Source organism: Alligator sinensis, unplaced genomic scaffold, assembly GCF_000455745.1.
Source record: "Alligator sinensis unplaced genomic scaffold, ASM45574v1 scaffold394_1, whole genome shotgun sequence".
In the NCBI taxonomy this organism is placed as follows: Eukaryota; Metazoa; Chordata; order Crocodylia; family Alligatoridae; genus Alligator; species Alligator sinensis.
The window spans coordinates 1,217,601-1,233,762 of record NW_005842273.1 but is presented as its reverse complement, the minus strand read 5'-3'; the positions used below and the strand labels follow the sequence as shown (position 1 = coordinate 1,233,762).

General features: G+C 37.2%; 1 protein-coding gene across 1 annotated transcript in view; it reads left to right on the top strand.

Moving 5' to 3' along the window:
• Positions 1-16,162, top strand: part of LOC102371662 (glutamate receptor ionotropic, kainate 2) — a 676,963-nt gene that overhangs the window by 375,299 nt on the left and 285,502 nt on the right. Inside the window, exon 10 of the mRNA XM_006027905.1 lies at positions 6,936-7,142. Coding sequence (XP_006027967.1) covers positions 6,936-7,142 — 207 coding nt within the window. The remainder of the gene's footprint in view (positions 1-6,935; positions 7,143-16,162) is intronic.

Below are 16,162 nucleotides of genomic sequence, written 5' to 3'. Positions count from 1 at the left end.
CACTGTTTCTACATAGTAGGTCTGGTTTATCTTCCTGAAGGAAATATCTTCATTACCTGCATCACCAGGAAAATAAACTATTAAGCTATAATATGTAGTAGACAGAGGCTTTCCTAAGTACAGACAGTGGACTAGACTACCATATGTTAGCTTCCAAAATGTATAGAAGTATTATGTTAAACAAGTCATGCAGCTGCACTTGTCCAGAATCATGAAAAAGTATCTGCCTTCTGTCCAGAATGTGTTTGAGGAATTGTTGCATATGAAAGATAAGAACAACCTGAATGTAATTTGGAATAAAGTGAAACATGATGCTCAAAACTGTCAACACATTGGATTGCAAAATGGTTAAATGATAAGGCAATTAAACTGGTGAAAAATGATAAAGAGTGAAAAATAATAACTTGGAGACTGAAGACCACAGATGAGGATACATGTAACTAGACAGACAGATCCAAAGGCAGGAAAATATATAACAGCAAGATGCATTGAACTTGAGAATCATAAAGGTAATACAAAAGGGATATTCCTTGGATCAAAAAACTTACAACAAAAATTTGCTTGTGTTAAAATGTGACAAAAATCATGACAGAATCATCAAATGCTGGTGAAGAAATTATTGTGCCAAACTATGTGTGTCTCAAAACTAATAATAATACCAGATAACAGAAAGGAGATCATGAAACTGGAGCTAACAATTTTACCAGAGGATCTGGAAAACACTGTTCTGCAAATGAAGCTGGCAAAGCAGCAGGGCTAGATAACATATCAGCAGAATTATTAAAAGTAATTGTATACCATGGTTTTGGTCTAATGGGAAAAAATCGCAATAGGTAGATTACTGTGAAAGCCAATGTTTTCTTAGGGTGGTATCTTTTATTGGATCAACTATGCTGCCATGTAGATTACTAGAATGTGGTCTGTCAACTGGATAAAATGAATCTTTCTGACCTTACCAAAGAGAAGGGATATATCAGAATTTTGTAACACATAAGGAAGACTTCTATTCTGTGTAATGAAGGACTGTGTGGAATGATTGATAAAAGAACAACCATTAGAACAAGCTGGTTTCAGAAAGGGAGAAGGGTCACATGATCATATCACAAATGTTTGTCACGTTATTGAAAAGTTCAGGATCAATATCACCTATTGAACAACTTTGTATTGACTACTTAAAAGTATTTGATACCACCTCATGTGATAATCTATGGCAGGGCTGTCTAACTGAATGGGGTTAAATTATGTCCCCCCCAACACTCCAAAGCAGCTGGAGCCTCTGGGCTCCCACTTCCTCTTCTAGCTGCCATTTACTGCCCTTCCCTAGGGCAGGGAGTGGGACAGTGTGGTAATGCAGTGAGCGAAGGGTGAGTCTGGGGCATGCAGTTTAGTGGGGGTGCCAGAGTCACAGGCACATGGTGCAGCAGTGGGGCACCCATGTGGGTGTGTGCTACAGCAGGGAGCAGTTGCAGGCCCACAGTGGTGTGGCACCCATACAAGTGTGCAATGTAGTGGAGGAACACCTTCATGGGTAAAGAGAGGATCCCAGACACATGGTGTAGCAGTTGGGTGGATATGGATGGAGGGGGGGGCGTGGTTCTAAAGGCATATCTGTAGGGTGTGAGGCCCAGGAAGCTGTGGCTTGCCCTGGTGTGATCTGCTGGGCATGTAGTCCAGAAGCTTGAAAGAGTCCAGAAGCTTGAGAAGCTCGAGAGAGTCCAGAGGAAAACTGCACGCATGATCAGAGGGCAAGAGAACAGGCTTTATGAAGAGAGGCTGAGAGCCATGGGACTCTTCAGCCTGAAGAAGCACAGGCTCAGGGGTGACTTGGTGGCAGCCTATAAGTAGATAAGGAGTGTGTATCAGGATCTGGGGGAACGACTGTTCACCAGAGCACCCCAGGGGATAACAAGGTCCAACGGTCACAAACTCCTGCAAGATCGTTTTAGGCTGGACATAAGGGAAAAACTTCTTTACTGTCTGAGCCCCCAAGACCTGGAACAGAGTCCTACTCTGGATACTTTTAAGAAATATTTGGACGCTTATGTTCCCGGGATTCTTTGACCCCACCTGACTTCCTGCCCCTTGGGCAGGAAGCTGGGCCCTATGATCTTACAAGGTCCGTTCCAGCCCTAATGTCTGTGAAATCTATGGAATCTAGTCCCCACTGGTGCAAACTGTGGAACAGCTGCTTGGAAACTAGACAGCCCTGGTCTGTGGAGTGTACTGGCAGGTGCAGAATTCTGAGGAAAACTCATCAAAAGTCTCCGTCTTCAGCAACAGATCAGGAAGTCAACAGCAGTGAGTGACTATTGTGTACAACCAGAAATAAAATGACTCAAGCCACTGATCTGGGTAAGAGTGCTGCCATGCTGGCTAGCACTGAATATATTTTGAAGCTAAAATAAAGCAATGAGGTAGTTGCCATCAGCAGATTCAGTAAACACAAATTGAAGCTTAGATTCTCATATGCACATTTAACATTCATGTGCACATTCATATATCTCACAGTGATGGTTAGTGTTTTTCTAGGGTGAGAAACAAGGCTGATTCTGCTCACAGGCTCTTCAGCATGCAGAATTTATTATGAGATAAGCTTTGGAAAGATTTGACAAGGGGGAAGAATTTTGAACTCCTATTCATGGACACCTCTTAAGTGATTTTGGGTTCGACGATGACCCAATATTCTTGCTACCCAGTGCAAAGCCAGTGTTGAAGACTGTAAAAACAGTTAATAAGCATGATGGTCTGTGTCTGAATGTGCTAAAAACAAAATTTGTGCATGTCAATGTGATTTAATAAAAATAAGGCTCAAGAGAACACTGCAGTTAATGGTCAAGTTGTGGAGGCAGTCAATGAATAGCTAACTATGAATACATATATTCAATCAAGACATTTATCAAAAGAATAATGCTAGAAATGGCTTGGCTTTTTTGGCTTCCATTATAAAAGCATGAGAAAAAGCATAGCATCTTCAAATGGTTGGACCCTCATCATTTTCTTCTTTCCTGTTATGCAAAGAAAATAGTGTGCTTTATGTTGAATGGAACATTGTATATCAATTAACACATTCAAATCTATCTGTTGTTTCTTTGTGACTCAGTGAAAGTAAGCTAGTTTGTCAGTGACGGAAATTATGAGTTGAAGGTTCCCATCATGTTATGAAGGTGAGGAGTGAAATGCATTGAAAAAAATTAGATGGAGATATCAGGAGGCTTTTGAAACTGTTTTAGTTACTCATCTGTGTCATCATCTGTCTTGCTTTCAGTATTAATCTTTATAGTGTTCATCTGTAAAAATTCCACTGAGGTTTTCAGTTGTGTACTGCTTTTTATTAAGATGGAAATTTTAAGGTGAAGAGTTAATCTATAGTTGCAGTTCTTTAAAATAAATAAATAAATAAATAAATAAACAAATAAAATACACACGTGCGCACACACGTATATATATTTTTTTGAAAATGTTTCGTCATACAAAAATAAATGGGTAATTAAGTTAAATATTATGTAGGTATTTCACACACTATTTGTATTCATCAGATATCCATTACTAGCCTTGAAATTATTTATACAGCATTAATCACATGCCAAATGAAAACCTAGATAAAAGTGTGTCTCAGGTTTTTAGAAAGTAGTTGTCTGATTTATTCCAGAAGTGCTTTTAAAAACAAAGTAAAAATCAAATTATGTAACACATTAAAATATCTGTAGGTGAACTGCACCATGAAGAAGATGTTCAAATCTGATGGAATCTTTTTTTAATTAGTGTCCAAGACTGGATATATGCAGCTTTGCAAGTATTGTGTGTGTCCATGCAGCTATCCTTCATATATACTCCTAGCCTTTCTATGTATTAGATTCTGAAATAGATTTAGGTGATTAGCAAACACATATGGTATGATATTGTTAGAAGTAGGTGGGGTTGGTAAAGATGTTTCAGACATTGTATGACACTCTTACAGTATGTGCAAGCATTCCCAGCACCCAATTTAGGTGTAGGTGGCTTACTTCATGCCCCCTAAATCAAACCTTGGAGTGATATATGTAGGTGTTCACCACTGCTGGGAGTGGTACGGGCAGCCTAAGGTAAGCGGGGTATGGGGAGGGGGTGGCAGTATAGCAAGGGTTTGCGGGCCAGGGGGTGCTAGTGGGTCTGCAGGGATGGAATCAGTGGATCTGTTAGATGGGGGTTGCCTGATCCTATGTGTATAGTTGTGGAGCTAAAAGTAGCCTAGTAAGGGTTGAGTGGGGGTGGGGTGGGGAGGAACAGCAGAACCCCAGGCCTCAGGGCAAGCGGCTGTACTGTGAACTTGTACGCATGTTTGCTAGATCAGGTTAACTCTTTGTAAATTGGGTTAACCTTTTCTCAATCTAAAGTTAGTTCCCCTCCTAAAGTGAACTAATTTAGATCAGTTCCACCATTTTTAGTACAATTTAAGCCCTGCAAGCACCTGCATGACTGGGCATTTATTGGTTAGGTCAAGCTAAATACAGGCTAGATAGAGCTATAGATGTCAACATTAACACCCACGCTACAGTATGAATTATATTTTTTCTACATTCATATATGGGCATATTGAGTCCTAGCTTTTGTAATATATAGTCTATTATTTTCTAAGACCAAACAGTCCTCCATATGTTTTGTTTTGTTCTGTTGGATTGTGATTATGGCTTGTTTGTATGGTCTGATTTGATCTCAATGCTGGTTAAAAAATTTTTTTTTTTTAAAGAAAGACTAGTTTTAGGCAGATTGTCTGATTCCAACGAGATAAAAAATAAAAATTTAAGTGTAGAAATTGTCGAAGAATCCACTATTTAAAAAAACAAAACAAAATTAGAAAAAAGATAAACTTTTCTTTGGTTCAAAATGACTTTGCATTTAGAACTTACTGTAATTATAATGAAACTATTATAGCATTGAAATGGAGTATTTAAAATTATCTACACAAAAATCTTTGACCCATTTTTTTTATTTGCCAACATATTTGAGATTTTGAATTTTGAATTTTTTTGTTTTTACAGTTTTCAAGGAATGAGAAAATCCCACCTACCTCTACAAATTTATACATTTATATTAAAATATACATAAAGATTCTTTCACAGCTCACAAAGACTTTCATTTTTTTTTACATCTTACACGATAAGTTTGCATTGTATAGTACTCTTAGAAATTTCAAATTTACATTTACTTTTGAAAGATCATGTTATGAAACATCTCACTAAAGGTAATGTTTTGGGTTTTTTTTTAATACTACAGCTACTGTGTTGTAGAGTGGTGTATTTTTTATTAAATGCATTTATTAAACGTGCCTTATAAATTAAGCAACCCAAAAGAGTCAGCTTGTATATAGTTGTCTGCTATCTAGACTGAATGAAATTCCATTACAACACTTCATTTTATTTTAAAATTTTAAAATACAAAATCTTTTGAATTATTTGGCATATATTGTTAAAAACTAGAGTATTGAACTCTGTGAAAGCCTAACTCATGTGAGGAGCTCCACTGGCAGAAGTATTATAGTTTGTGTGAATAAAACATTAAACCATAAACACATTATTTTAAGTATGGATAACAAAATCTTAACATGGCAATTAAAACAAAAAAGCCAGCAGTCTCTTTAAATTACATAAAGGGGAAATATCCACTTGCTGAAAATACTTGGTTTTAAAAAGGAAAATCTTCATGCGTTACACCTCTTCCTATTCAGGCTAAAAACTTGTGTGCTAAAGTTTCAGCTGTATGCAAATTAAAATGGATGAGTTATGGGACTCTTCAAAATGGGGGTTATATTGGAAATGCTGACAGACCCTTATTAAAGCTGCCAGGTGCCAGTAGAATGAAGTGCTGTTAACCCCTATGAATGCTGAGGCAGGGATTTTGGACTGTATGCATTTTGTAAAGTTACCCTGGAGAATTTATTTTATTATTCATTGAATCTTGTGTCTGGGGCAGTGAAAGCATCTGGTGCCATTTTTCTTACCTTACTTTGTGGTTATTTTTTATCCTTGTATAAAATGGAAAGGACTCTAAAACATCAGCAAAGCTTGAGCTCATGCATCTAACCCATTCTGTGTCAGCTGGAAACTGAAGATTGGTACTGTATAGGTAGTAGAAAACCATAAGCCTCTCTCCTTTCCTCATCATTATACTGTATGTAGTGAAAGCTAGATTTTTTCTACAACCAGAATATAATCAGAAATCCCACATGGTGTCAGCTATTAGGTTACTACCAAAAAAATTAAAGTAATTGGCAGTTCTTAGTAAAGTATATGCTGTCCTCTAGGCATCACTTGAAACAATATATAGCTGCCTGAATCTTCAATCACATCATAACTTTAGAATTAAGTTTGAGAGCTGAAAATTTGAGAAAATTAAAATTTGGTTTCCATGTACTTTTTTAATGTAAATATGTCCATTAGTGTTCTGTGCTCTCCTAAATAACAATTTTTAACTTGATGCAGGAGAACAGAATGTACTGTGGCTGATGTTTTTTGAAGGGTTTTTCTATATACTTATTTAATAAGGCATTGAGAAGCACTATTAACATCCCTGCTGTTAAGAAAAGTATAGCATATGGTACTAAGGACTCTTGATTGATATTAGAGATTCATAATAAAACTATTAGTATTCAATTGCCAAAATAATCACATTTTTAGATTACTTTCATTTTTAAGCAGCTTACAGAATTCCACCCAATCAATACTTGGGACAAATAAGTAATTTGTAATTTCAAATTGAGTTGAGTACAGCTGCATTGACAACATGGCTGCAGCATTGGCTTTTTGATGTCACTTAAAAATGAGAGGAATTGTTTTTTGAATGATGCAAGGACAGTTTTCTCTTAATAACCTCTGTGCACAAGACATGATATCATGGTAATATATTAACAAAAAAGTTAATATACTATATGATTGACACACTGCTTTCAATTCTTACAGGAAGAGCCATATGTGATGTTCAAGAAGTCTGACAAACCTTTGTATGGAAATGATCGATTTGAAGGATATTGCATTGACCTCCTCAGGGAACTATCTACCATCCTTGGATTTAACTATGAAATTAGGCTTGTGGAGGATGGAAAATATGGAGCCCAAGATGATGCCAGCGGACAGTGGAATGGAATGGTTCGGGAACTAATTGATCATGTAAGTACCTTTATGAAAGCTTTCCAGCTATATTATTCTCATTCTGCTTTCAATGATATTTACTAAATTTATCAAGGTTATCAATTATATTTTATATAAGGATAGACTGCAGTAATAGTATGTGACAATAACAACTTTATGATAAGAAAATTTGTACATTGAAAATAAATGACTTTTTTTTTAGTCTTAATATGTCTTTTTAAATATAGGCTATTTTTATGCATCACTGTTTTGTCTTTTTAACACTGTTTCTTTCTAACCAAAGATGTTCACTCTTCCATGGATTATTTCCAAATTAAAATGTAGAACAAATAGCATTAAGAATGATTTCTTAAGAATAAATATAGTTTTCACGTAAGAAGAAATATGATAACTACTTAATCATTCAGCAATAATTGTGCCTTCATTGATGACAAGAAACTTTATACTTTGTCCTAGAAAAATCTCTATATAACCTTTAAAATATGTAGTATTCTTTATCATGAACATAAAACTGAGCAGACCCTTTTTGTCTCCTCATAACATAACCGATAAAGTCCAGTCAGCAAGACAGAAGTCTCAGTGCAGGCAGAAGCAGCAGGGTAATTCAATGCAAATCAAAACAGATACCATTATAGGCAATTGTTTGTAACTAATCCAGGCATCCCTTCAATACAGCCTTTAAAACATACTTTCTCAGTTGGTGGTGCCAATGAATTCACTCTCTTAGGAATGGAGGTTAGTCTGTTTGAAAATTATGGAATTGTATCTGGTGTCTTTATTTTGTCACATTTGCATTTATTTGGGCAAATTGTTCAATATCAAGACATCTGATCAAAGACACTTGGAATAAAACAAATGCTTTATGCATCAATATGATTAAAATAAAGAGAGATTATTCTGCACCTAGCTAAAGTCATATTTCTTCAAGATGGCATTGGCATAAAATGCCTGAGCAACCTGAAGCTAAAGCAGCCAGTTACCTTGCTGCCATTTGTTCTAAGAACTCATGAGAACAGGTTCCAATTAAAAAAATAAGATTATGAATATTAGTTGAATAGCTTTCTCTGAAGTTATAAGTAAGTAATTGCTGTTGCAATATGTATTAATTACATCTCATTTAGCATTTTTTTCAAACATGCTCGTGTATATATCAGTGTGAAATTGATGGTTGTAAACTAATGACATCTACTTAAGTTAATTATCCCTGATTGGGAGTAGGCACTGTACAAGCATTTCTTCTATAATTCTTTTGAAAGCTTTTTTAGTCTCACTTTTTGGTACATACCCTACTCCATTCCTCTCCATTTCTTGAGGTGGTTATGGTCCTCTAGGACCTACACTAAAATTATCAAAAATTGTACACATTTGGATAATTCTAATACTAAAATCCTAGTATTAAAATATAAACATAGCTGTAATCATTCCATAACCTTTGGTTCAGTTTTATTATATCCAGAATTGAATTTCTCATATTTCAAGTTTAATTTATAGATGCATAGATGGTAAGGCTGGAAGGGACTTCAGGAAGATTGCATTAGTCAGGAAAGACAACTGGGGTCAGCTGACCCCAGCAAGGTGTCTGTCCAGTCTCCTCTTGAAGATTTCCAGGGTAGATGATTGTACCACCTCTGGAGGGAGCTTATTCCACAGCCTGGACACTCTAATTGTGAAGAAGTTTTTCATAGTTTTGAGCCTAAAACAGTCTTCCAGGAGTTTGTGGCCATTACTCCTGGTTTTCCCCAAGGGTGCCCTGGTGAACAGTTGTTCACTGAGCCCTTGATGTATTCCCCTGATGTACCAGTAAGTTGCTACCAAGTCCCCTCTCAGCCTTCTCTTTTTCAGGCTAAAGAGTCCCAGGTCCCTCAACCTTTCCTCGTAAGGATGCTGAGCACGTCTCTGATCATACAAGTGGCCCTTCTTTGGACTCTCTCAAGCTTTATCACGTCCTTGTTAAAGTGTGGCACCCAGAACTGGATGCAGTACTCCAGCTGCAATCTCACCACTGCTGCAATCTCACTCACTTTCTTTGTTTTGCTGGAGATGCATCAATTGATGCATGCCAGAGTATTATTTGCCCTGCTGGCTACAGCGTTGCACTGCTGGCTCAGATTCATACTGCGGTCTATTATTATCTCCAGGTCCCTTTCATTCCTGGTGCTGGTCAGTTTGGTGCCACCAAGCCTGTAGGTGTGCAGGGGGTTGTTCATCCCCAAGTGGAGCACTTTACATTTCTCAATGTTGAACTTCATCTGGTTATGACCCACCCAGTTTGCTAGCCTGTCTAGATCTGCCTGTATCTGTAGCCTATCTTCAAGCATGACCATGCTTCCCCATAACTTGGTGTTGTCCGTGAACATAGATGGAAACTAGATATGAGCTACTGATGACCAGCTCCAGTTGGCATTTCCAAACCAAACTTTCAATCATCAATCAAGTTTCATCTCTCTCATTTCTTTTTCTTTGTCCTTTTTCTCTCTATCTGCATCTTTTTAAAACTCTGGTTTATGTATTTAGGAATACAATAATTATTCAGTATGACATTCATTCACCCAGTACAATGTCCTGATGAGAGGAATCAAGGCCCAAAAAATTGGATGCATAACTGTCTTTAGGATCAGGACCCAAGACATTTCTCTAAATTAGTCTCCAGTCTGTTGTTCAATAGGAGAAAAAAACCTTGTTTCAACAGAAGGAGAGGTGGGAATACTCCTAAAAAGAAAAGGTTCATGAGTCTCACCATTTTTAAAACCAATGTAATTGGTAATTAGTTTGGAGGCGAAAATTTCCCCTAAAATCTATCAGGGGCACTGCCTAGTATATCCAACCAAACTGGATGTGTTTAGGGAGGAGTTAAAGGGTAGGAGTGAATGAACTGACAAATAGAAGGCCAATTACAAGCACTGCCCAGAATGAGGAAATAGCTGAAATAGCATTGCAAATTCCTGAAGTACAATTTCTTTCCTTGAAATTTAAAGAAATGCAAAAGAAGAGGCAAGTAACTTATCAGAAAGGAAGCACTAGAAAAAGACAGCCAAGAGAGAAAAAAGTTCTTTAGACAAGACTTCTAAATATAGGGTTGAGCAGAAGAAGTAAACATGTAGGTCTTATTTTATACAAATAATTTAGAGTCCCTGTAGGGAGACCATAAGATGTGTCTTTAAGGCGGAATTAAATGTGATCACAATTAGGAAATGTTAGATCATATTTGCACTGGATAGATGTATCAGAACTTTATACCACACTGACCTGCTGCTCTGTTGATGATTAGCAATGCATTGTACACCTTCTGTTACAACCAACATACATCTTTTGACTTATGGTACCTTCAGCAGTCACGTCTCTGATTACCAGAGTGACCCAAGCTCCATCAATACGCTTCTTATATACTACCTTTCTTTATGGGACAGCTGCTGTAGCATTTTTTCTTGATAAATCTAATATCCAGCAAAGGACATAGAGTTTTTATAAATAATCATAAAGGAGAAGGGGCTCCTGTACAAGAAAGCATCTACAAGAACACTGACAGAAACACTAGGTTTTGTCTTGCATAAAATAGTTTTAAAAATTGGAGTATTTTGTCCTACTGAGGGTAGCATGATTCCATATATCAAGTTGACCTTGTTTTGCCCTTTCTCAAAGTCTTTGATCAGAATGATTGTAGGAACACTAGATGAGATGGAAAGAAGTCAGGCTTCTGAAGGTTATTTTATAAAATACAGCTATAATCTTATGCCTAATCCTTAGGGTAATTTCATAGGCAATTGTCTGTCTGGACTAGGAGAGCTGCTAGTTCTGCCTTTTTTCACTGTATGGGGGGGACAAAGTGAAGTGCTTATGTTGTATAATTTGGAAGTACTTTTTAGTAACCTGAAAAGTAAATTCTTGATCTTCTATTCATAAAATCAGAAGGAAGGAAAAAGTGACTAGGTTACATTAACTGTACTAAATAAATAAATGAAAGGATATTGAATATATATTGTTAAAGGAAAAATACAGAGTTATCTTTAAGATTATAAAGTCTATATTTAAAAACAACCTGTGGCCACATCTAGATGAGCACAGCCATGCAGTATGTGGCACCGCAGACACATCTGTGGCACCTCATACAACACGTTCAGCTGTTCTCTGCACTGCAAGGGGAGCAGCATAGGGAGGAGGTGTTGACCCCTGGATATCCAGGACCATAGGTAAGGCTTGTCAGGCCAACCTTCCCTACGCCACCTGGGGTAACCTTCTGTGCAGCAGAGGGCACATGACACAAGTGTTCCCTGGGGATAACTAGTGGTGGCACTAGGTGAATTGCTACTAGTTATCCTCAGGGAACCAAATGTCCACAGACTTGGATGCAGCTTTTTGGGTGCAAGATGAAGGGAATTCCAAAATTAAATAAAAAGAGAAATAATACAGTCAGTGGAAGGCCCAACTTTTCAAACTTTTATCCTAAAGCTAGGCATCAACATTTCCACTGAGTCACTTTGCATAAATACTTAGTCCAAGGGGCACTGGCTCAGAGATGTGTGAAATGAAAATTATAGGTTCTCCTTATACCACTGGAAACACATCACTTGTTTAGGTTCTTAAATATACATTTGAGTTTCCTAATACTTGAGAAAGGAGATCTTCCATTTCTCTGTTGTTTTTTATGACATGTCAAAAAAGAAGAGTTCCAATGTTGCACAATTTACTAAATCATTGTTCTCAAACAAGGTGCTCTTGTATCCTGTGGTACTTGGGATCCTTTAAAGGGTGCCACATAATGTTAACACTGTTAGATGTGAACCCCCTACACATGATTCACAAGATAAACCCAGGGATTTCAAATAAGAATCTATAGTGTCAAAATATTCTGCCCTGTTGTAGTCATTTTGAGTTCTTTGCACCAGAAGAATTGCTCTATTATTTTTCCGTAGTCAAGAAATCAGTTAAAGCAATGATCTAGCATTTTTCTGAGGTGCACCCTGAGTTTAATGAGGGCTGCCTTGAATCTAAAAAAGGTTGAGAACTATTGTACTAGATAGACAAAGACTGAGACAACAGTGTTTGCCATTGTTTCAGCCTATGTGTAATTCCAGTCTGTTTTCCAGTATTCCATCAAGCTTTCTTCCCTCTCTTACTGCTTACATAGCCAGTGTGTTAAATAGTGTTTAAATAGTGTTTATCTGTGTTGTATCTTGTAAGTCAAAATTTCCTAAATGGTAACATGCACACCAAATGGTCTACACACGACTGACTGAATATATCGGATCTCCCTCTTTTTTTCTTTCTTTCAAGCAAATGTATTAAAATGAAAAGTGAAAACATGGAAGTGTCTTTTTCCCTAATGTTACTTCCCTGTAACAGCTACAGCATTTGCTTATAGGAAGAAGTCATGGGGTTGCTGATGGAAAGGTGGTTGTCTCCATAATTGCAGATTGGAGGGAGGTAGTTAGCAAGTGAATTCCACTGATATATTCTTCTATATGAAAAATTTGCAAACTCACCAGGGAGGGGGAGTTGTGTATTTGTTTTTTTATGTTATAATCTTATATTTATAGCGCCAAAGTATGACTAGACAGTTTTCACTGAATAGTTTATTACCCTCCCTGACTGCTTCAGTAGAAAATACTGAAATATTCATAGGAACAGGCACTGGGACCTAGTTGTCTCCATCCCAGGTGAATCTCATAGAAGACAATCTTAGACTTGTATTCTTTCTTTCCCTATCTCTGTACTAGTGGATATTTTATTTGAGTTCTTAATGCAAAATGAAACTGCTTCAATAGGAAAGACTGAGAGAGCTTCATCACAGAACACCCTGTATTGTGGTGCTTAGGTCACTCTCTTGGGAAATGGAAGAACTTAATTTAAACCCGTTCTCTTCCTGTTTTATACCAGAGATTTGAATCAAGTTCTCAACTATCATGTGAGTATCCTAAACGAGATGTCACTACTTGGTCCTTGATTTTGTGGTCCCTTGGTGATGCTAACCCTAGCTAGCCTTTCACTTTCAAATTCCATTTTCTTTTATTTCAAATATTAAAGAACTAAACATTTTGAGTAACTTGTTCATTTGATTCACTGAAAATTTTCAATTTAGGTAGTATCTTTTTTGTTGTTGTTCAAACGGTGCTAGGTGCAGGTGTTAGGAACTTATTTGTTTATTGGGGGCAAACTACTATTATATTGAAGTCAGTAGTAGGCTTTCAGGTTCCTAAATTGCTTTAATTAGGCCATAAACTCTGAAGAGCTCAGGTTCTTGATGATTTGTGCTGGGATCATTGCATGTTAGGGTTGTAGAATAAACTGTGTGAAGTGATATTGTATTATTTAAGAAATTGTGTGTATGTACACGAAAGTGCTCATGAGCAGGTATGTCCACTATTTATCTGTATTAATATTGGATACTGGCACTCTATAGTTAGATAATACAGTAAAATAATTTACTTTACTTTTCTTATAATAGAAGCCCTTCTGTGCAACCATTTAAAAGCATTCTTAGTTGGTAGGTTTTTGAAACAGTGAGGCAAATATCTGCAGTTTTGTAGTTTCTGGCAGATATGTATTAAAGTGAGAAATCCATTGGGAACTAATTCACTATTATTATGTGCTATTTAAAAAAATGCAGTTGTTGTTTCTTGGCTTTCAATGTACATGATTTCCCCACATAGTTCTTATGGAACACAAAGCTTATGCATTACAAGTTGTATTATCACTAGCAGAGCTTTTATGATTCATAAATCATTATAGAAAAGCTTCTTTAACTACTTTCCTTTTAGATCATGACTGCTGTTTTATTATGTACAAGTATTACAATAAAACATTTGTTTCTTCAGAATTGTTCAGGTTCACCAGGTATTTTCAACTTGGAGGAAAGAGCAAGACTTGTACATGCAGTGGGCAGTTAGATAAACAGATGTAATTTAGTGAGAATTAACCTCAACTACTTGTCAGTGTATGTGCTTTTTGAATTTGTTAAAATTAACATCTTCAGTCACTTTTCACTACAGGATATTTGAATTGATAATAGCTCCAACATTATTTTCTTTGTTCAGTAATCTAAAAGATTTTAGATGTTTGTGTAATCAATTTAAAGTGGTCTGGAATAAACCTTAATTAATTAGTTTTTTGTAATTCTTGAAGTTATTTATGCCCAGGAATAACTTGGCTCAGAGAGCTGCTTAGCTGCTGAAGTCAGGCAGCTACCATATTTACTCAAATATAAGAAAACTCCCCTGCCCCTCCAATCAGCATGGAGAAAATATTTCCTCACCTTATATTTGCATACAAGAAAACCTTATTGAATACACTGTCTTTCATTAAACTGTTGCCAGAAGTGGCATGTGCTCAGCAAATTTAACCAACTATATGAAGATGATTGAATGCAACCCACACTGAGCATGCCTGTAAAACGTATGGCCCATATTAGGTAAACATATTGATGGGAACTTACCACAAGGCTACATTAGTGCATCCAATCTAAATAAGATACAGTGCCCATTGCACTCATTTCCCCTCAGTACCAACTCTTTTTCAACTCGTGGTGAACTCATGGTGAACCATACGTTTCAACTTCCTCTTCACTCTGACAGCTGAGCTGTGCCTTACTTTCCCATTTCCGATGATTCTTGTTTCTTTACAAGCCTTAGTTGTCTGGCAAACATCACCAAACTTCTGTACAGAGGAGAGGCTCTGTTGCCCTTTCTCTTGGCCCATTGCATGTGATTGGTGTGGCCCTGCCCACCATGAAGTGGTGGTGGAGCCGGTTGCTCTGTGCCTCATCTGTGTATAAATTTTTGGAGGATCCCAGAACATCTGGTTCCAGTGATGAGTATGTGTTGGGGAGTCGGGGAGGGGGCATAATTAGTACATGGATCCTTTGTGGAGGGTGTATCTGGAGTTTATATACATACTGAGTGGTGCTGAATTGCAGGGATCACTGTGGCTTAAAACATTGTTGACTCTGCTGGGGCCTGGCCCAATGAACTATATCATAAATCATGCTGTTTTTGACTTCGGACTATTATCAGGCATAGTTTGTATTGTGTATAAGTAGGTACAGAATTGCTGCTCGAATGTGGGTTTATGGAGTACTTGTACTGAAACTTGCAGCAGTTTGCAAAAAAAGACTAAATGCATGAATTCTGGATGATTTAAGTCTATGGGTACCCAGAGTAATTTGTTTTTATGCAGATCGCTATAGGTATGTCTATTTCAAAGTTAGTGTTTTTTTGGCCTCTTACATTTTAACAGAGGTTGAGCAAGGTCTGACAGTAAGGACGTGGAGGGGGCTGTACAAGGAAGAACCTGAGGTGGGTGGGGAAGAGGGCAAAGGGGCCACCTGATGCCACCAAACACTATTTTCCCTGGTGTAACAGTAGGAGGGGGACAGATTCAAGACAAACCTCTGATAATTAGTTTGCATACCTGGAAACTTTTAACAAATGTACAACATTTCCATATAAAGAATCTAATTATTAGGGGGTCCTTTTAAATTCAGGGTTGTCTTAGGTTTGAGTAAATATGGTATGTAACTTCTTGTTTGTTTGATAGTAAGAAAAACCCAAAACAAGAAAAAACCCTTTATATGAAAGAATGTTATGGATAACTTTTTCTCGACTTCTCCCCTACTCTCCTCCTCCCCACACCAAAGTCAATTTGATTGTATTATCTGAACTTCTGTAAATTTCTTAATTCTTAAAAAATCCTTATGTTCAGATTGTGTTCTTCCTTTAAAAGATTTCCAGGGTGCCAATCCTTCTCCCAATCTTTATGCTCAGTCAATGTCTGGTACAATCTTGGCCTGGTAATTTCCATGCAGAAGGACAGGGAGTTTAATTTTCAAAGAAATGCTGGAGGATTTAGCCATGTATGTCATATTAATAGAAGTCTCAGCTGGGGAAGGATAGGGGAAGGACTGTTTAACAGTAACAGACAGGTAGAAACCTTGTAGGATACAAGACAAACATAATAAAAAAGGATAGAGTCTTTGACTCCACTCCCTTTCTGCAGCATCTAGCTCATGTGGCACCATGGCAATCAATGCACTGTGTGATCCATCA